Source organism: Bubalus kerabau, chromosome 17 (assembly GCF_029407905.1).
Source record: "Bubalus kerabau isolate K-KA32 ecotype Philippines breed swamp buffalo chromosome 17, PCC_UOA_SB_1v2, whole genome shotgun sequence".
Taxonomy (NCBI): domain Eukaryota; kingdom Metazoa; phylum Chordata; class Mammalia; order Artiodactyla; family Bovidae; genus Bubalus; species Bubalus kerabau.
This window is the reverse complement of record NC_073640.1, coordinates 65,320,441-65,342,311: the sequence shown is the minus strand read 5'-3', so window position 1 is coordinate 65,342,311 and position 21,871 is coordinate 65,320,441. Positions and strand designations below refer to the sequence as shown.

The 21,871-nt window shown below is 42.5% G+C and overlaps 1 protein-coding gene across 5 annotated transcripts; it reads left to right on the top strand.

Moving 5' to 3' along the window:
- Positions 1 to 1,669: 1,669 nt before the first annotated feature.
- Positions 1,670 to 20,627, top strand: LOC129632371 (zinc finger protein 345-like). 5 transcript variants are annotated; one of them, XM_055553921.1, is made up of 5 exons: positions 1,687 to 2,013; positions 2,163 to 2,287; positions 10,799 to 10,925; positions 15,257 to 15,340; positions 17,210 to 20,627. In XM_055553921.1, exon 5 carries the CDS (start codon positions 17,212 to 17,214, stop codon positions 19,612 to 19,614), a length of 2,403 nt encoding a protein of 800 aa, XP_055409896.1. In that variant the 5' UTR covers positions 1,687 to 2,013; positions 2,163 to 2,287; positions 10,799 to 10,925; positions 15,257 to 15,340; positions 17,210 to 17,211; the 3' UTR covers positions 19,615 to 20,627. The 5 variants fall into 5 exon arrangements, 4 of the variants coding, with proteins under 4 accessions (XP_055409896.1, XP_055409894.1, XP_055409898.1 ...); XR_008704481.1 differs by lacking the exons at positions 15,257 to 15,340; positions 17,210 to 20,627 and adding an exon at positions 11,153 to 11,891 and having other exon boundaries at positions 1,670 to 2,013; XM_055553919.1 differs by lacking the exon at positions 15,257 to 15,340.
- Positions 20,628 to 21,871: the final 1,244 nt, after the last annotated feature.

Below are 21,871 nucleotides of genomic sequence, written 5' to 3'. Positions count from 1 at the left end.
GAAAACCAGGCCCCCTGGAAGGAAGAGGCCCAGGGCTCTCTGTGGCCTAAAAGAATGTCCTAATTTTCTGTGTAACTGAATAGAATCATACGTTCTATTATCCTTACTGGGCTATGACCACAGGCTTACTGATAATTGTTGACTGTTAACTACCTAGGCTTAAGGCATATGATTGCGGGTTAACTTTGATTGTATCTTTCTTTTTCCTTTGTTCAGACTAGTTTCAGGGAACCTTATACACATAGGGTATGTAAGGCTTTCACAAAAACTGGTCGGGGTGCTTGGCTAAGAGGAGACTCTGCCTTGAGCCTTCCGGTGTAATAAACTGCACTACACTATCTGCATTGTCTTTCTGAGTGAGTTCATTTCCCAGAACGCGTGGCGACAACGCACAGACGACACTGAGAGAGCAGCCACATCTTTAGTGGCCTTACAGGACCAGCGAGATTCTTTGGCTGAGGTGGCTTTACAGAATAGGAGAGGGCTAGACCTATTGACAGCTGAAAAGGCAGGCCTCTGCCTCTTCTTGAATGAAGAATGCTGCTTTTATATAAACCAATTAAGAATAGTAAGAGACATGGCCTAACAGCTAAGGGAATGAATCATGAAAAGCAGAGAGGAACTAGAAAATTCCTGAAGTAATTGGAACAATATCTGGAGCTGGGCATTGTGGCTTCTCCCTTTAACCTGTCCTCTCTTCATGTTCTTAGAGGTGCTTTTGTTTGCCCCTTGTATTCTCAGAGATATTACCAGTTCATAACCTCTCGAATCCAGAAAGTTGCAAATGTTAATAGCTGAATATAGTCTCCTAACTGACCCGGAGCTCTGAATATCCTATCGAACATGAGATGATGCTTTCTGCAATGAGTGATAGAAGCATCAAGAGAGGGCAATGAAGAGGAAAATGTCAAATTTTTACATAACTTCCTGCTCCTTCTGCCTCTGTAACTCAGTTTGCTCTTTGCAAAGTCTTAATCACATAGGTCTCAAAAAGTGGGGACTCAGAATACTAGGAACTGGAATTTATCTCACTCACCCTAGTCCTGTTCTTTGCAATTGCCCTAGCCCCTGCAAATCTCAAACTCTCTTAATCATGTCTGTCGAAGTATAAAAACTCTGTAACCCCTTTGTTTTGGGCTCAGAGCTGGGACTGTTAAGTTCTCGGGGCCCGCCCGCATAATAAACCTGAGTTCTCCAACTCTCCGAGTGCGGTGTTTGGTTTTGGCAACAATGGAAACACTTTCAGCCTCCTGGTCTCTGAAGTTGGAGGTCCCTTGCCTGCAGACAGCTGGTCACAGTGCAAATCATTTTGTGAAAACATGTTTCCTCAGGCTGCAGAGTGTAGTGAAAAACCCTAATTATTCAGGGCATCCTGTGGCTTCCAAAGTGGCACTAGCGGTCAAGAACCGCTTGGCAATGCAGGATACACCAGAGTGGTGAGTTCAATTCCTGGATCAGGAAGATCTCCCAGAGGAAGGCATGGAACCCATTCCTGTATTCTTTCCTGGAGAATCTCCATTGGCAAAAGAGCCAGGCGGGCTACAGTTTATGGGGCGGCAAAGAGTCAGACTTGGCACGCTAAAGGCAAGGAATCTTTGGCAAGAGTTCTGAGAACAAAGCTTTGCAGGAACCCAAGGCCCCCAGGTGATTCCCGCCAAGCACGCATTCCCCACCACCCCTCCCCCAAGGGCACAGGCAGAGGCGGTGGTGGGCCACACCCATCCTAGAAAGAGCCCTTCCCCAGGCAAGCAGCCCTGCAACCTTTCTTTCTCCAAGTTCCCGCCCTAATCCTCAGCTCCAGAAAGGTCTCAGGAGTGCGGAGTGTGAGGCTGCAGCGCAGGGCTCCTAAATGCGGTTCTTCACCCGCCAGGTTTCAAAACCCCTCATAATGTGTGTCAGCTAGCCCAGTGGTCAGGTCCACAGTCTCCCGTGAATTGTACTGTGACCTGTTCTCTGTAATGCAAAAAGAAAGGAGAGCTCTCGGGGGTGGTCTGCAAAGAGAAATCACCACAGGTAAGCACCAAACACAAAATGTGATTAGCATATCAGATTAGTCTTGATTGCGGCCTACAGATCAGGAACAGGGGAAGCCAAAAAAAGGCTCCGAACACGGCGGGGGAAACAAGAAGGTTCTTTCTTCAGTTTCACTTTATCGGTTGCAGGTGAAACAGCTGTGTGGATGCCTTCGAAGGTGTTTTCTCAACCTGTGGATGTGCGTTTTTGAAATAACATCCCCAGGAAAGACTCACGGCAGCAGGAAGAAGAGGAGGAAATGGCAGCTTCTCAGGTAAATGTCCTGTCCCGGGTCTGGGAATGTGTCTGCTTTTCCTCCTGAAATGCCTGGACTGAGAACCTGCAAACCTTTAGTTCTCTGAGTCTAAGTTTTCTCCCTGGGGGATTGGGTGTGGCCTTCTTCTTATTTTTCCCTTTTTTTCTTAAAATAGTGAAGAACTGGTCTTTAGATTAACTTCTCTGTTAAATCCCAGAGCCTGCTATCCATTGTCTGTATCCCAGCTTTCTCTAGAGCATGATGAATTCTCAAAATGAATTAGTGACGTTGAGTTGTTCACTATATGCCGTTTGTGTGAGATCAACACGGGGAAGCACTGGTACCAGAGATTCCCACTGGGATGTGGTCTGGTGTTAGGATCATGGTGAAGTAGGGGAAATGCTGTGATGAGTTTACATATGGATGCAGCTTCAGCTCATTAGAACCGGAGTTACAGATTGTCCTTATCGAGTGAACTCAGTGGTCCACAGTTCTTCAGAAAAGTTTCAGAAATTAAAACGTTGCAGAGACTGCGCTCTATCGATAAGGGAAACTAGCTACTTAAATGTAGTTCAGTTCACTTGAGTGCAGTTCAGTCGCTCAGTCGAGTCGGACTCTTTGCGACGCCATGAATCTAAGCACGCCAGGCCTCCCTGTCCATCACCAACTCCCGGAATTCACCCAAACTCATGTCCATGGAGCCGGTGATGTCATCCAGCCATCTCATCCTCTGTCGTCCCCTTCTCCTCCTGCCCCCAATCCTCCCAGCATCGGTCTTTTCCAATGATTCAACTCTTCACATGCGGTGGCCAAACTACTGGAATTTCAGCTTTAGCATCAGCCCTTCCGAAATTAGGCCACAGATCGGGAAAGGCATATATGAAGTGAAATTTGCTTATGACACATTTTAAAAATCTTTATTTATTCGGCTGCACTGGGCCTTCATTGTGGGAGGTAGGATCTTCAGTCATCCTCGTAATTTTCAGGTTCTTTGATTGTGACATGTAAACTCTTAGCTACAACGTGTGGGATCCAGTTTCCTGATCAGGGAAAGAATCAGAGCTCTGTGCATTGGGATCTCAGAGTCTTAGTCACTGGATCATCACGAACTGCCCATACTAATATGTTTTAATGATAGATTGAGATCATAGTTTCCATAATAGTGCCAAAATACTCATGCAATGATAATGCATTCTTCCATGTACTTCTTACTCCATGACTCATGTTCATCGGTTTAGGTGTTTCTGTGAGATTCCCATGCTATGAATTTGTTTTTCTCCATTTGATTTGAACACTCACATGTGTTTAGCAGAGATACTGGTTTGGGGAGTGGCGGTTTTCATCCCAAGCCCAGGCCCGCTCTTTTCCAGTACACTCCATGCTCACATCACAGAGTCTCATCACAGCTTTGTATTTTCCAAAATGTTTACAAGAATCTTATTAGTCCTAATCTATGCTCAACTGTATTAAAATTTAAAATAGAGCTCATTGCTGTATTTTAAAATGTATTAAAACTACAGCACATTTTTAATCCATTCATAATTACGTGAGTTTAGTGACAGGAAACTTTTTTCTCTCTTCCTCCTAATGAGTATATACCCCTATTTGAGTGTATGTCTGTACTCAGTGGAGATGAGTTTGACTAGGCTCCAGGAGTTGGTGATTGACAGGGAAGCCTGGCATGCTATGGTCTGTGGGATCCTGAAGAGGTGGACACGATTGAGCGACTGAACTGAACTGGACTGTATGTATCAAAATATTAGCATGACTTGATCAATTTTCTTTTCTTCTTCTTCTCCTTCATCTTTTTTTTTTTTTTTTTGGTTAGTTTTTTTGAAGAACTCTGTGGAAGGCAATGACTACCCTGTCCAGTATTACTGCTTGGGAATTTCTTGGACAAAGGAACCTGGCAAGTTAGAATCTATGGGGTCACAAGAATTGGACATGACTGAGTGAATGCAACTTTTCTTGTCTTTAGTATTCTTTACAGTTACAAAATCTTCTCTCACCTTTTCTTAGAGCTGTCTCTGTGAATCTGTCATTAGTTAAAATTTTATTAGTTAAAAGCTAAAGTAAATAAACTGAAGTAAAGTTTAAGCTCTGCTATTTAATGGCTGTTTGATAAAATATGTGCCAAAAGGTATGAGAGCACCATTACTGATTTTGAGTTGTTTCAAGGGCATCCACCCCCAGCATGACAACTTCCGTCCACCGTGTCAGGAACATAGTAGTTGAGGCAAAACAGAGACCATTGTCACCTGGCCACCGCCTCCCGGATATATTCTACAGCCGATTCCTCAGCCTTCTTCCCTGTCGCTTTCACTTCTTTCCCTTTTGGTCCGGACTGATTTACAGGAGCCTGGGTGTTGCCTCTGAGCCATCCCAAGAGTGCCTTCTCTTTTCAGGGAATCACCAAATGGTGAGTCACCTGGTTGCTGCAGGGAATCTCTGTCTTTATCTGCGCGTGTCACCTGGTGGCTTAGCTGCAGGGTTCTCAGTGGTCACCTTTCACTGTGGGACTCGACTGTTGGGTCACTCGACCATTCTGTGCCATCAGTCACTCGGAGAGACCACTGGGGAAAAAGGCACGCCTTTCTGTCAGCCAGTGCCTCTCAGTACTCCCATTCTATGGTAGGTAGGCGAAGAGTGGTTTCTGTTATATCCTAGGAGGCTCTCTCATACTCAAGCCTTGGCTACATTGTCAGAAACTGGAAAATTTTGACCCTCCAAAAGGCCTGGCTCCAATACAAATGGGGGACCCCCAAAAATGTCCTCTGAGTGGCACACTAGGTTTTGCCAAAAGACGGGAAAGGACTCAGAATTTCCTCCTGTTCTGTTGCCTCCTGTCTCCTGTCCCTCTGTGTGTCTCTCCATCAGATTTCCTAGATGACCCCTACTCAGCCTTTCATATCCACAGGATCTCTGGGAAAGGATTCTGAGGTTCCCTTTGGTCCAGCTCTTTCTTCTACATTCAAAAGCCTGAAGGATCAAAAACTGCCCTAACATTCTAAAGAATCCCCTTCTAAGGAAGCTGATCTCTCAGGTGGAGAGGGAACCAAGCTTCCCCCACTCCTGAACATCCTAAAAAATTCCCTTCTGACTACTCCTGTTTCTCAGGCCTGGGAAGGACCAAGCTTCCCCCACTCCTGCAAATTCCCTTAACCCTTCAGATTCTTCTGATGGGCCAAAGACATCACTTCCCACCAGAGGGGCAGTCCAAAATTTTATCAGCTGAAAGATCAGAGACAATTGGAGCATTAGTTCGTCTATATTTTAGCTATAAAACTAAGACTACAGAAAGGGAAGATGTCTTTTTGACACAAGATGGCCCTGATAGTCTTTAGACTGGAGAAAACTGGTTAAAATGAAATTTTCTTTCCCTTGGAAACTGCAAAACTGGCTCTTTTTGCATATGCATTTACAAACAACTAGCTTGTTAAAAGGCCTGCCTAGGGAAAAGCTTGAAGTTACCCCTTTCCCTGTCCTTGAAAAACACTGCCCACTTTGCCTTAGACCTGACTCACCCTTGGGCAAATCAGAACTTCAAGCCAAACAAACAAACAAGCAAACAAAAAAGAGGGTCAAAGAGACATTTTAAATCTCAGGCAGGAAACTATGAGATCTCTGTCTATTGTCTGAATTTATGTATATCTCAGTATGCACTCTTGTTTTTTTTTTTTTAATGCTGAAGTTGTAAATGAGTTCTAATTTAATTGGCCTAAAAGAAAGGAAACACTTAGAAATCAGACAATTCTAACTACAGGAGAAATTAAACTAAATGAATTTCATATTCTCGTGAACTGGGAAATACTCAATATTAAATATCCAGTATTAGTGTTTGTTTGCTAATCTGATGTAGATATGTCTAAGAGTCATTAGGCACAGTATTTTCATTGTGCCTAGGTTTATTATAAGTTAAATATATTTTAATATTTTTTATATCTGTTACAAGTTTGTCAACCAGCAAAGTACCTCTCGGAGAAGGCAATGGCACCCCACTCCAGTATACTTGCCTGGAAAATCCCATGGATGGAGGAGCCTGGTAGGCTGCCGTCTATGGTGTCTCTAAAAGTCAGACACGACTGAGCGACTTCACTTTCACTTTTCACCTTCCTGCATTGGCGAAGGAAATGGCAACCCACTCCAGTGTTCTTGCCTGGAGAATCCCAGGGACGGGTGACCGTGGTGGGCTGCCGTCTATGGGGTCGCACAGAGTTGGACAGGACTGAAGTGACTTAGAAGCAAAGTACCTCTAGTAAAGGAAAAGAAAAAAAGAGAAAAAACCTCAAAGGAAATGTAAAAAAGATACGAGCTTTCAGAGAAACTCTTTTAAGAATAATTATATTTAAAAATGTCTGTCTAAAACATTCTCTAAATTTTGGTAACCTGAATTTCTGGGGCTGTGCTACACTAAGTGATGGAAGTTTATTTACTAGCTAGGTCATTTCCAAATAAAATAAGATCCTGAAACATTCATCACTGAGGATTAACTTCCTCTTACAGAGAAAGTAGAGATTTTGGACTATTCATGAATAATGCTTGATGCCATCCTGAGATGTTCTCTAGAAATGTTTTTATAAAAATTATCACGGGTATTTATGTTCACCAATCTATAGAATGCTTAAGTTCTTGGTTGCTTAAAGAAAGTAGGATGTGTATTTTCACTAAAGAAGGTATGAGGGATGAAATTACATTTTATGAAGGGAAAAGGAAATAGATCTGACTTACAGATGGCTGTTTCAGGATAGGAGAACAAAGTCATGGGTACAGAAAGTGATAAGAATATTTTATGGAAAGTGGACGCCAAGGGAAGAGTTTTGTGCATAAATACAAGTTTTCTTGAGATGTTGAGCTGCCTTTGATACTGGATTTTAAGTTTCTTTACCTCTGAAGGGATGTGTTCTGTTTACCTTTGAATCTTCATTACTTTGGCTAAGTGAATATAGTCTCCCAGTGATCTATATGATTGTATCTGACTGAGTATTATAACCCCTTTTGAAATTTGTCCACAAAACTTCCTAAATAACTTGATTTCTAGCTGGCTTTGGAATGCTTCAGAGGGCCCCTGAGACATCCCAGGGAACTATTAAACTACCTGGGTTCATTGGACATGTTAAATTACATGGGAAGTACTGTTGAAGGGGTGATAAATCTCAGATTATGCTGTATGGTGGATGTTACTAATATAGACATCTTAAAATTATGTGAGTTCATATAGATCTGTGAAGTGAAGTGAAGTCGCCCAGTCATGTCCAACTCTTTGCGACCCCATGGGGTGTAGCCTATCAGGCTCCTCGGTCCATGGGATTTTCCAGGCAAGAGTTCTAGAATGGATTGCCATTTCCTTCTCCAGGCGACCTTCCCAACCCAGGAATCGAACCCAGGTCTCCCTCATTGTGGGCAGATGCTTTACCATCTGAACCACCAGGGAAGCCCAAATATTTATTTATTTGGCCGCGCCAGATCTTAGTTGCAGCATGCAGGATCTAGTTGCCCAACCAGGGTTCGAACCTGGGTCCCCTGCCTTGGGAGTTCAGAGTCTTAGCTGCTGGGCCACCAGGGAAGTCACCATAGATCTGATATGCCCTAATAAAATGTGGTCAACTATAATTCTACTTATCCAGTGAACGTGTTACAAGTCACAGCAGTGACCAGGTACACTGTCAACTGCAGTTTAATCAGATTTAAACATGCCTTCTATGGTTTCACTCTGGTGCCTTTGTAAGAATACTGCGACTTCATGATTTACGGAAAAGATTTTTCTAAGGTCAACCAATAAACAAGTCAGACTGGAATTTAGTTGAATCTCTATGTTAATAGAACAAAGTTTTCTTAGAATGCAGCTTTCAATAAGAGATTATGAATTTCTTTCCCTTTAAGGGATTTATATTCATTTTTAAAATCTTTTTTTTTACTTTGGTAAAGTGAATAAGCATTCCTTAAGATTATGGTACATGTAGACAAAGCTGATTCTTCTTCTACAAAAATAACCCCTCTTGCTTAGACGTTTGCCATCCTGATGTCCTTAAAACATGGCCATGGTCTGCTTGTCAATCAGGGAATTAAAAATGGGTGAACAATAGCTGTAAATCAAAGAGTCAGGGCTATGGGAAATCCAACATGGCTGCCTGGCTTTTCCCGGCTCCCTGACAAACCTCATTTCTATATGACGGGTTAAAGCCTTCCCGGGCTACAGGGTTAATGCCCTCATAATGAAAAAATTATGTTTCACTGAATATTAACTTTTTTTTCATTGCTAAAGTCAGTTTCTAGTTTTGTTAACTAAAGTCTAGTGTTCACTATGATTCACTTCTGAGATAGTTCCTTCTTCTGTTATATTTCTAAAAGATTTAATTGTGTTATTAAAAAGGATACTCTAAATTTGTTTCTAAAGCTAATCTCAGTAAGCAATCTTCAGATAAAGAATAGATGCTCCGTGATATACAACCAGGAGATTACCATCTGGCTAGTCATTTAACAAGAAAAGTCAGATGACCTGGAGTATACTGGGCTCTACCTAATGAAAGTTCTTGACCTTTCCTTCTTACTTAGTCCTGACTAATAATTGCTAGCTCTAGCTATATTATTTTCTATGTTGCTTGTTTCAGAGGATTGATTCTTATGTTACTCAATGTGTGGCTGAGCCTGTGATAAAATGCTGATATGCAGCTCCACATGCTCTCAATGATTGTAATAATGTAACTCTAGATATGGGAAGAAGGAAGAAAAGGGAATATTTTCCTGGACCAAGAGGCTACTTAGACAGGTATGGTCCAGAGATTTTGCTACTCACAAGGCCCGCTCTAGAAACAGCACATTGAGTGGCCTATCAATGGATCCTTCCCTAGACCTGGGAATGAGCCTACCCAGTGCCGCAGGACACAATGGCCAAGAAATGCCCCCAGAGCATGGTCAAATATGTGGCTATGAAGGGACTCTGCTGACTGGACTCTGCCAGCTTTCTCTACAAAGCTGACATCATGATTACTGTAAGCTCCTGACATTCAACACCCTGCAAAAGGAGTTCAGAGTGGAGATCAGAAATAAGGCACTCTGCTCTGGGAAAAACCCAGAACTGGCCTTCCGAGAGGGAGATGTTTTCAGGTAAAGATTTTCTGAGCCCCAATGCAGGCTTCTCGTACCTAGAGAAACACTAATGTCACGAACCAATGTCCAGTCCTGGTTTTCCTGGCTAGCCACTGAGCAGCTTTTCTACTTCTCTTCATCTTTGGGCCATGTACCTTTAACTTTCTTGTAAAGTTTGTTTCTTCTAAAATACAACAAGTTTCCAAGTGGTCCTGCAAGAATATTCCCTGACTAACACCTAGACAATGCTGAAACAAGTCACCTTATCATTCCATGGACTCTCATCTCCCTCCATAAATGCTCCCTGACAGAGTAGACAAAGGGAACCCAGAGCCCCATGGCCCTCTGTTCAGCCTGAAGAAGCCAGAGTGGTCTTTGCCCTCTTTTCCTTGAAACTGGATTCCCAAATGTGTGAGAAGGGAAATGGGTAGATAGTAAGACGTGACCAAGGTATCAACAAGGGCCAAAAAATTGGCCATAAAAAGAAAGAGGGAGATACATGGTGACACAGGGACTAAAGATCAGATAAAACAGAAGAGGGTCTTGGAATGCAGGAACGAAAAAACAAGACCCTTAGCATCGTTCCCTCCCCCATGTTGTAACTGTTGATGGATTTCAGGTCCTCCTGAGCAGTATAAACAGTCTCTCCTCCTACCCCATAAGCAGAAATTGTTTTTCTTACTCTTCCCCCACCCAGTATAGGTGCCTCATCCATTCAGCAAATGATCCGCAAGACCCCTATCCCATTCCTTGTACCCTGGCTATGAGTGGACTAAGGACCCCTGCCCAACATCCGTTCTCATTTGCGCTGGCCTGCTCTTCTAACAGCGTCCCCCATTCTAATAAATTTTACTTCCCTCTCATTTTGTCTCAAGTCTGGAAATTCTTTTCCAACACAACCCCAGGCCACAAGAAAGGTTACTATCCTATTAGACCTGTTGAAGTGTGTAAAACAAAGTTCCAACTTAAGTATGAATTCTTACCTTAGTTTTCTGTTTCATTGGGGTTCAAAATCCTCATTCATCGAGCAGAATTTTCAACATTACTAACTCAAATAACCTTGCTAAAAATGTGGCGATTTGGCCCCACTTCAGAACTCTTGGTTCAGAATGCATTAAAAAAAAAAGTCCTATTTCTTTGATAAACATTTATACTGCGTTACACGAGTAGAACACTGAAGAATAAATATGCTCATACTGCCCTGATTATTCTATAATTGCTCTTTCAGATGAGAGTAGTTTCTCTAATGGCTTGTGGATCATCACTCATCCTCTTTTGTTCACATTAGAAATTGGGTAGAAAGGAGTACTGTGTAAAAAATATATTGTATAATACCAGCGAAGCCACTAAATCTCGACCAGGACTCTCAACTTGCCGTTTTCATCTTGGATCACATTAGGAAGACTTCCCACGGCCTATTGGTATCTGCACTTTGTATTTCAGGGATGGCTGACGTTCCAGGATGTGGCCATAGACTTCACTCAAGAGGAGTGGGAATGCCTGGACCTCGGTCAGCGGGAATTGTACAGAGACGTGATGTTAGAGAACTACGGGAACCTGGCCTCCTTGGGTGAGGACAACTGCCTTCCAGAATCCCTTATCTACCCACTGGGTTTTAGTTCCGTCATGTCAGGAATGTCTTCTGAAATTTTCTGCTTCCCACCGTAGTTTCAGATCTCTGCTTTCTAGGGCCAAAATGGGTATTTGTGAGTTTAGATAGAAAGGGGATGATTCATGATGATTCGTTATTCTGGTGACGTTTTTCTTCCTTGATATACTCTGCCTCCTTCCTTCTAGGTTCATGGTAATTGTGTAAGTTCTGTGGTATTAAATAGCTGCACCCTCTCTTAATTTCACACAAGGAGCAGCGAGGAACTCATCCTTCATCACATGGTTTTGGAAGATTTGCTTCAGTGAAAATGGTTTTCAGAAACCTGGGTTTGTGTTTGCTACTGTATAGAAATGTATCACCTGCCCCATTCTGTCTCTTAAATCATTCGTGAATTTATCTCCAGTGATTGCTTTTTCCATCACAGTGTGAACTACAAGTCTCCTCTTGGCTTGTGACAAACTGCATTCATTCATTGTTTTTCGATTTCTTGGGGGCCCTAGGAAAACTCTGCCGATTTCTGAGTAACTGTATGAGAGTCCTTTTAAAGTTTCCTTCTACCTCTAGACAGAAATGTGTGTGGATTGGTAGACAAACTGCCAAACTTCTAGCGATACTGGGGATGGGTTTTTGTTCTCTGGTTTATAATTTCCTATCCACTGGGAGCGACACATCAGATCAGATCAGATCAGATCAGTCGCTCAGTCATGTTCGACCCTTTGCGACCCCATGAATCGCAGCATGCCAGGCCTCCCTGTCCACGACCAACTCCCAGTGTTCACTCAGACTCACATCCATCGAGTCAGTGATCCCATCCAGCCATCTCATCCTCTGTCGTCCCCTTCTCCTCTTGCCCTCAATCCTTCCCAGCATCAGAGTCTTTTTCAATGTGTCAACTCTTCGCATGAGGTGGCCAAAGTACTGGAGTTTCAGCTTTAGCATCATTCCTTCCAAAGAAATTCCAGTGGTGGTCTCTTTCAGAATGGACTGGTTGGATGTCTTTGCAGTCCAAGGGACTCTCAAGAGTCTTCCCCAACACCACAGTTCAAAAGCATCAATTCTTCGGCGCTCAGCCTTCTTCACAGTCCAACTCTGACATCCATACCTGACCACAGGAAAAGCCATAGCCTTAAGTAGACGAATCTTTGTTGGCAAAGTAATGTCTCTGCTTTTGAATATGCTGTCTAGGTTGGCCGGAGAAGGCAGTGGCAACCCACTCCAGTACTCTTGCCTGGAAAATCCCATGGACGGAGAAGCCTGGTAGGCTGCAGTCCATGGGGTCGCTAGAGTCAGACACGACTGAGCGACTTCACTTCAATTTTCACTTTATGCATTGGTGAAGGAAATGGCAACCCACTCCAGTGTTCTTGCCCGGGGAATCCCAGGGACGGGGAAGTCTGGTGGGCTGCCGTCTGTGGGGTCGCACAGAATCGGACACGACTGAAGCGACTTAGCAGCAGCGGCAGCATCTAGGTTGGTCATAACTTTCCTTCCAAGGAGTAAGCGTCTTTTAATGTCATGGCTGCAATCACCATCTGCAGTGATTTTGGAGCCCAGAAAAATCAATTTTGGAGCAACACATTGGACCTTCTAAATACATTTCAAATTCAAGTAATTTTTCACTGCTGAAAGCAAAACCTCGTGACAATGAAAGAATGCACATCTCAAGTTGACTTCAAAGTTTCTCTTTTCCTTATATGATCTTATATTAAATATCTGTAGTGTATTTGCCCCAATTCTAACATGTTAAAATACGTTATTCTTTTTTTTATTTTATTTTATTTTTAAACTTTACAATATTGTATTGGTTTTGCCAAATATCGAAATGAATCCGCCACAGATATACACGTGTTCCCCATCCTGAACCCTCCTCCCTCCTCCCTCCCCATACCATCCCTCTGGGTCATCCCAGTGCACCAGCCCCAAGCATCCAGTATCGTGCATCGAACTTGGACTGGCGACTCTTTTCATATATGATATTATACGTATTTAAATGACATTCTCCCAAATCATCCCACCCTCTCCCTCTCCCACAGAGTCCAAAACACTGTTCTATACATCAGTGTCTCTTTTGCTGTCTCCTATACAGGGTTATTGTTACCATCTTTCTAAATTCCATATATATGCATTAGTATACCCTATTGGTGTTTTTCTTTCTAGCTTACTTCACTCTGTATAATAGGCTCCAGTTTCATCCACCTCATTAGAACTGATTCAAATGTATTAAATATGTTATTCTGTTAAGTCAAGAATTTTAAAATAAATTGACATAAAATCTTAGCACATTTTGCACTATATTGTTCTCGGTTGATTCAAACTATGACAATTTTTAAATTATATAAAGACATCGTTTTTAAAAGTTCTAATTGGAATATAGCTGTTTTCCAATTTTGTACTCCTATACAGCAAAGAGAATCAATTATACATATCCGTTCAGTTGCGTCGCTCAGTCGATTCTGAGTCTGCAATCATGATCTGCAGCAAGTCAGGCTTCCCTGTCCATCACCAACTCCCAGAGCCTGCTCAAACTCATGTGCATCGAGTCCACGATACATCCAACCATCTCATCCTCTGTTGTCCCCTTCTCTTCTCATCTTCAATCTTTGCTAGCATCAGGGTCTTTCTCAGTGGATCAGTTCTTCACATCAGGTGGCCAGAGTATCGGAGCTTCAGCTTCACCGTGTCCTTCCAATGAATATTCAGGACTGATTTCCTTTAGGATGGAGTGGTGTGGTCTTCTTGCGGTCCAAGGGACTCTTAAGAGTCTTCTCCAACACCACAGTTCAAAAGCATCAATTCTTCGGTGCTCAGCTTTCTTCATGGTCCAGCTCTCACATCCATACATGACTACTGGAAAAACCATGGCTTTGACTAGATGGACCTTTGTCAGCAAAGTAATGTTTCTGCTTTTTAATATGCTGCCTAGGTTGGTCATAGCTTTTCTTCCAAGGAGGAAGGGTCTTTTACTTTCATGGCTGTAGTCACCATCTACAATGATTTAGGAAGCCCAAAAGATAAAGTCTCTCAGTGTGGAAACAGTGTTTCTCCCGCCAATTGCGATGCAACCGATCTGACCGGTGCCATGATCTTCGTTTTTTGAAGGTTGAGTTTGAAGCCACCTTTTTCACCCTCTTTCAGTTTCGTCAAGAGACTCCTCAACTCCTCTTCATTTTCTTCTATAAGGGTGGTATCATCTGTATATCTGAGATTATGGACATTTCTCCCTGAAATCTTGATTCCAATTTGTGCTTCATCCAACCCGGTATGTCACATGATGTACTGTGCATATAAATTAAATAAGCAGGCTGACAATATACAGCCTTGACATACTCCTTTCCCAATTAGGAATCAGTCCATTGTCACATGTCCAGTTCTCACTGTTGCTTCTTGACATGCATACAGGTTTCTCAGGAGGCAGGTAATGTAGTCTGGTGTTCCCACCTGTTTAAGAATTTTCCACAGTTTCTTGTGATCCACGCAATCAAAGGCTGTGGTGTAGTCAATACAGCAGATGTAGTTGTTTTTCCAGAACTCTCTTGCTTTTTATATGATCCAAGGGATGCTGGCAATTTGATCTCTGGTTCCTCTGCCATTTTTAAATCCAGCTTCAAGAGCTGGAAGCTCTCAGTTCACGTGCTGTTAAAGCCTGGCTTGGAGAATTTTGAGCCTTTGCTATTGTTTGAAATGAGGGAAATTGTGTAGTAGTTTGAGCGTTCTTTGGCATTGCCTTTCTTTGTGATTGGAATGAAAACTGACCTTTTCCCGTCCTGTGGCCACTGCTGAGTTTTCCAAATTTGCTGGCTTATGGAGTGCAGAACGTTAGCACTATCATCGTTTAACTTCAAATAGCTCAGCTGGAGTTCCATCACCTGCACTAGCTTTGTTGGTCATCATGCCTTCTAAGGCCGACTTGACTTTGGACCCCAGGATGTCTGTTACTAGGTGAGTGACTGTATCATCGTGGTTATTTTGGTCATTAAGTTTTTTTTTTTCTATAGTTCTTCCGTGTATTCCTGCCACCTTCTCTTAATATCTTTTGCTTCTTTTAGATCCATCCCGTTTCTGTCCTTTATTGTTCCCATCTTTGCATGAAATATTCCCAGTACCTCTATTTTTCTTAAAGAGATCTCTAGTCTTTATTGCTCTTTTGATCTCCAAGTCTCTCTTCTTTTTGAATTTCTTAAAACTAGTACTGTATTAAGTTTATCTTATTTGTTTTCAGTTTCCTCAGACATTTTGCTGTGTCCTCCGTTTCTGATTAGTTCTCTGTCACTATCATTTATGATTTTTAGGTTGAATCATCTAATAGACCATTCTCAGAAACATGTGTGGCAAGAAGTGGAATTAAAAATTACTGGCACCTAGGATTTCTGAAAGTGAGTGTTTGGTGTCTCCACTTAAGATGACTAAAAGCAAGAATTAATCATTAGATTGCCTATCACGTCTTAATTCAGTGGTCCTTGGGGGTTTTCATCTTGTTTCTTCCCCTATAACCTATTTCTTTGCCATGTCATTTTGTTCAGCGTTCTGTTTGTGGTCTCTGTTTTGACGGGTTCAGAAACCTAGTTAGTCTTCCTTCTGGTATCTGTCCCTTGGTGGGTGAGGTTGGTCCAGACGTTTGTGGCCTTATCCTCTCTTGATCTGTGCTTTGATTGCTGGTAACTGTGACCAGAGCCCACCGGGGATATTCAGGGCTGTTGTCCCCTTGTTCTGTGGTTGTTACTGCCTTGTCTCTGGTGGTGCCTGCTCCCTGCGTGGTGGAATAGGGCCCCTAGATCGGATTCTTAGCTGTGATTCTGATCTGTGGTACCACGCTGCTGGGACTGGAGCACACCCACTGGGAAAGAAGTCACTAAGTATTACTCTTCTGGGGATGTTCACCTCAGGGTGTGCTCTGTTGTCCCGTCTCATGCATTCTGCCAGCTCTCATGTTATGTAGTGTTGGCACTGCTCTTGGCCCCACCCTAAGTGAGGGCATGATGGCCCATGGCCCTGTTGTCTCTCAGATGTTGTTTTCACAAGGTCACCAGCATAGATTCAGTGAAGTCAGGTCCTGGGATTGCATTCAACGTGGAGCTGGAGCCACTGTGGTGCTATGGGGCAGCTCAGGCTCTGTCCTGGTTCAGCCCCTTTGTGTGGGAGCCCACAGAGTGTACAGCTGCCAAAGCTACACCTGCCATGAATGAGAGAGCCCTGGTATTTGATTCAGATGCTCCGTAGGGGCTAAGGTTACAAAGCCGGTTGTGAGTGTAAGACCATGGCTTGTGTTGCTGGCAGGAGAGGTTTCAGCTTTTCTTCTTAATCCCTGGGGTTCAGCTGTATTTTCAGCTCCATCTGTGCGTTTGGCCAACTCACAGGTTCTGATCCTGAGGCCGCCCCAGGGCACAGGGGACTGTTGATTGTGGAGGAGGTCGGTGGGGGAGGCCATGGCTGGGGGATCAAATGACCTACATGGGTCCTACATGGGTGGAGTTCTTCGTAGTCCCTGCTGAGCAGGGGCCGGTCTAAGGGACAAGGGATGGAACAGGCTTCCTGTTTGGGCGTCACTCACCAATGGCGCTCAGCTCTCTGGTGGTTCAGGCTTCGACCACAAGCATCCCGTTTGCAGAGCTCCTCCCTACTCCCATCACTTCAGGCTGTTTCCTCACAGCCAACAGCAGCCGTCTGCCCCAATCTGCTCTCCAGACCCCACCTTTCAGCACCCAGCTCTTGTCTGCATTGGTGGAAAAGCCTCTAAGGCTGGATGGGCAAGGCTGAGGTCAGTACCCAGTGTGCAGGTCTCACTCTGTCCTGCTGCCACACGCTGGTGGCTGTGTTTTCTTCCCACAGAGAATGAGGCTCTCCTTCTGTCCACACTGAGCTCCCCCAGTGAGGGGCTTCCTGGGGTATGGAGACCTCTCCTCACTTTCATCTCCCCACAGGGTTGCAAGGCCAAACCCACTTCTGCTTCTCTTCCTTTTCCTTCTTCCTGCTCTCCTCTTTTGTCCTACCTAGCTTAGCAGGAATCTTTCTTGTGTTTTCAGATTTCCAAGGGCCTTTGCTAGTGTTCAGCTGTGCTCTGTGAGAATTGTTCCATTTCTCATTCATTTGTGGAGAGAGAGATGAGCTCCACATCTGCCTAAGCCTCTCGCATCTTGATCATTCAGTCTCTATTTTATTTTTAAACTAGCTGTGATCATCAATTTTCTCTAAAGATATTCATTGAGAATAGCAGGGAAAATTACTTGTTATTTGGTATCTTTCAGCTATGTCTCCACAAGATACCCAGGATTTGATGCCGAAGAATCCAGCATTAGAAGATATATTCCCCAAAGCAACCCTAGGAATATGTCAAACATTTCACCTCGGAAACTTAAATTTAATGAAAGACAGGGCATATGCGAGGGTAAATGAAAGACAGAGAGGATGTTTATATGGACATAAAGAAATGGAGACAGTTATACATAATGCTAATGTTACTGCAAAAAGAAATGAGCAACGTGCATCAAATTGGGAAAAACACCAAGTTCAGTCTTCAACGTCTGCTGAGAAGAGTAAGTGTTTAAGAAAAGATGCCCATCCTTTTTTGAAACATACATGTTCTCTAAAAGGGAACATGGACAATCTTAAAGGTAATCTAGTCTCTACTGCAAATACTCATTCAGACAATTCTGAAGGTAGGCTTCGACTAAACATATATTCAACCATGTCTGAATACTTACAATTTAACAATGAGAGGACAAACTCACAATTTAATCACTTTGAGGGATCCATGAGCAGGGAGTCATTTTTCTTCCCACAAGAGATATTTTCTCCCCATTCCGAGATGTATAATGTTGATGAAAATGAAAGAGATGCCATCCAGCCATCATTGTTCAGTACATATCGTGATGTGGTTACTACACAGCAGCTTTGCATGTATAATAAAATGAGTCAGACCTTAAGTAAGAGCTCCAGCTCCAATAATTACAGGAGTATTTATGGTGGAGTGAGAAGGTATTCAGGCAGTGAAACTGGGTATACGGTTGAAGGAGACTCAAAACTTATGAAACATCAGGAACCTGAATCTTCAAACAAGGATTCTAAAAGTAAAACATTTGGAAATACCTTTGATGAAATGGCAAGTTTTTCTCTAAATAAGAGTACTTGTAGTGAAGAGAGGACTTGTGAATATGGTAAGGTTTCTAATCAGTCTTCAGAACTTATTCAACAGCAGACTGTTCAGAATCCACAGAAAGAAAACAAGTGTAATATATGTGGGAATGTCTTTAGTAAAGCATCCAATCTAAGCAAACATAGGAAAATCCATACAGAAAGGAAACCTTTCAAATGTACAGATTGTAGCAAAGCGTTTAACCGTCGTTCACATCTTACTCAACATCAGCGAATTCACAGTGGAGAGAAACCTTATAAATGTACAGAATGTGGCAAAGCCTTTCCTTACAGTTCAAGTCTTACTGAACATCAGCGAATTCATACTGGAGAGAGACCTTATAAATGTACAGAATGTAGTGTAGCCTTTGTCTGTTCCTCACATCTAACCTATCATCAGCGAATTCATACTGGAGAGAAGCCTTATAAATGTAAAGAATGTAACAAAGCCTTTCTTAGTCGCTCACTTCTTACTCAACATCAGCGAGCTCATTCTGGGGAGAGACCGTATGCATGTAAAGAGTGTAACAAAGCCTTTATTCGGCGCACAGATCTTACTAAACATCAGAGAATTCATACTGGAGAGAGACCTTATAAATGTAAAGAGTGTAACAAAGCCTTTAATCATTACTCAAATCTAACCTATCATCAGCGAATTCATACTGGAGAGAGGCCTTATAAATGTAAAGAATGTAACAAAACCTTTATCGATCGGTCACATCTTACCCAACATCAGGGAATTCATACTGGAGAGAGACCTTATAAATGTAAAGAATGTAACAAAGCCTTTATTCAAAACTCAGGTCTAACCTATCATCAGCGAATTCATACTGGAGAGAGGCCTTATAAATGTAAAGAACGTATCAAAACCTTTATCCTTAGCTCACATGTTACCCAACATCAGCAAATTCATACTGGAGAGAAAACTTATCATTGTACACAGTGTGGCCAAACCTTTATTTCTCATTCAAAGTTAATTGTACATCATCGAATCCATACTAGGGAGAAACCATACAAATATAAAGAATGTGGCAAAGCCTTTTTTACGAGTTCGGACCTTTGTCATCATCAGCGAATTCATACCGCCGATAGACGTTATCAATGTACAGAATGTGGCAAGGCTTTTATTATGCGTTCTAGGCTTACTAGACATCAGCGAATACATACTGGAGAGAGACCATATTCATGTGTTGAATGTGGCAAAGCCTTTGCTTGCAACTCGACACTTACTCAACACTGGCGAATTCATACTGGAGAGAGACCTCATAAATGTAAAGAATGTAACAAAGCCTTTCATCGTCACTCATTGCTGACTCAACATCAGCGAGTGCACTCTGGAGAGAGACCTTATAAATGTACTGAATGTGGCAAAGCCTTTGCTCGCTACTCAACGCTTTCTACACACCAGCGAATTCATACTGGAGAGAGACCTTATAAATGTACAGCATGTGGCAAAGCCTTTAGTCGGAGTGATCATCTCACTAAACATCTGAGAACACACACTGGAAAGAAACCCTAGTAATGGCACAAGTGATGGAAGAGATTTTCCCTAAATGTGCATCAGAAAACACAAGAGTTTATACGAGAAACCTATGGAGATGATGTAACGAATATGTAGAAAGTTATTTCAATCAAAAGTTAAATCGAAATAAATATCAGAGACTGCATACTAGAAGGCATTTCATCAGTCCTCTTTTCCGAAGTTTCTCTGAAGGAGAATGACTGTAGGGAGTACTCCATAGTTACAACACATGGAAAGTGGATATATTAGCATAAATCATGAGATGAAGGTTGATGGTTAGAAAGTTACAATTCTTAGTAATGTATGTATGCTTGTTAATAATGATGTGATTTGAGATTATTTGAAGTGAATGTTATTAAGCACTCAAACCATCCATACTATGCTTTGTTTCTAGTGTGTTTGCAGACATAGATTTTTGATGGTTTATTAAAGATTAGCCTTTTTATATTGTGTTGCAACCATTTCTATCTATCCTCCATTAGAAGATGAAGGATACCACACTGTAAAATGGACAATGGCCATCTAAATGGACGTGTTTTTCATTGATGTGAAATATCTGGAGGTTGCCATGATGTAAGTGATCATTTAACCTTTCCATGTTGTAAAGTAAGCAGAAGTTGGTTGTAAGGGTTCAATAGTAATATCCCTGATTTTAAGAAGAACACAATGACAGTTCACTGCAATATTGATGTATCTTTATAATATCAACACAGGTCATGATTATTACTTGACACTGTTGAAATAAACACAGCTTTTGTGATAACCTCGAAATGTATTAGAAACTCTTCCTGGAAAAGGCATGAAATTAGTGTATACCATGCTTGCTAAGTGCTTCCTAGCCTTTGTTTGGTAATCCATAAAAATCACAAGTCTCACATCATTATAACAGAGAAATGAATATCTTTCTCTGTACTTTTGATCTGTACTTAATCATGGATCATGCCGTGGATTGTAAAAGGTTTTATTTGAACTATGTATGCAATTAATACATCAAATCAGATCAGATCAGTCACTCAGTCGTGTCCGACTCTTTGTGACCCCATGAATCGCAGCACGCCAGTCCTCCCTGTCCATCACCAACTCCCAGAGTTCACTGAGACTCATGTCCATCGAGTCAGTGATGCCGTCCAGCCATCTCATCTTCTGTCGTCACTTCTCCTGCCCCCAATCCCTCCCAGCATCAGAGTCTTTTCCAATGAGTCAACTCTTCACATGAGGTGGCCAAAGTACTGGAGTTTCAGCTTTAGCATCATTCCTTCCAAAGAAATCCCAGCGCTGATCTTCAGAATGGACTGGTTGGATCTCCTTGCAGTCCAAGTGACTCTCAAGAGTCTTCTCCAACACCACAGCTCAAATGCATCAATTTTTCGGTGCTCAGCCTTCTTCACAGTCTAACTTTCACATCCATACATGACCACAGGAAAATCCATAGCCTTGACTAGACGAACCTTTGTTGGCAAAGTAATGTCTCTGCTTTTGAATATGTTATCTAGGTTGGTCATAACTTTCCTTCCAAGGAGCAAGCGTCTTTTAAATTCATGGCTGCAGTCACCATCTGTAGTGATTTTGGAGCCCATAAAATAAAGTCTGACACTCTTTCCACTGTTTCCCCATCCATTTCCCATGAAGTGGTGGGACCAGATGCCATGATCTTCGTTTTCTGAATGTTGAGCTTTAAGCCAACTTTTTCACTCTCCACTTTCACTTTCATCAAGAGGCTTTTGAGTTCCTCTCACTTTCTGCCATAAGGGTGGTGTCATCTGCCTATCTGAGGTTATTGGAATTTCTCCCGGCAATCTTGATTCCAGTTTGTGGATTATTAATAAAACTGAATAGCTTTTCGTGTTTCAGTGATTGTAATGACTGAAATGTTAACCCACTACCAACAGTAACCTCTCCCACCTTATTTAAGGCTGTAGTGAAGAGGCCACAATGAACTGTTTGGTAGCACAGAGAGATGTCATATGTGGAAATTACTTGACTCACTGGCTTTAAACTTCTCACAACCTCATATATATTCCCTCACTTCTATGTTGTATCTCCTCTCCCATTTTGTAACTACTTGGACACTGTGACGATTCTAATAAGAAGGATGATACAGAGTGTTGTTGACAGTTTCCCTAAACTGCTCCGTGCTGTTGCTGCCTCAGCATCTGTCTGGGAGCAGGCAGCCTGCAGTTCCCTGAGCTCAGAGCAGCAGTCCTATGAGCACCTGCACGAGATGACCACCTTACTTGGGACCAGCGGTGTTGCT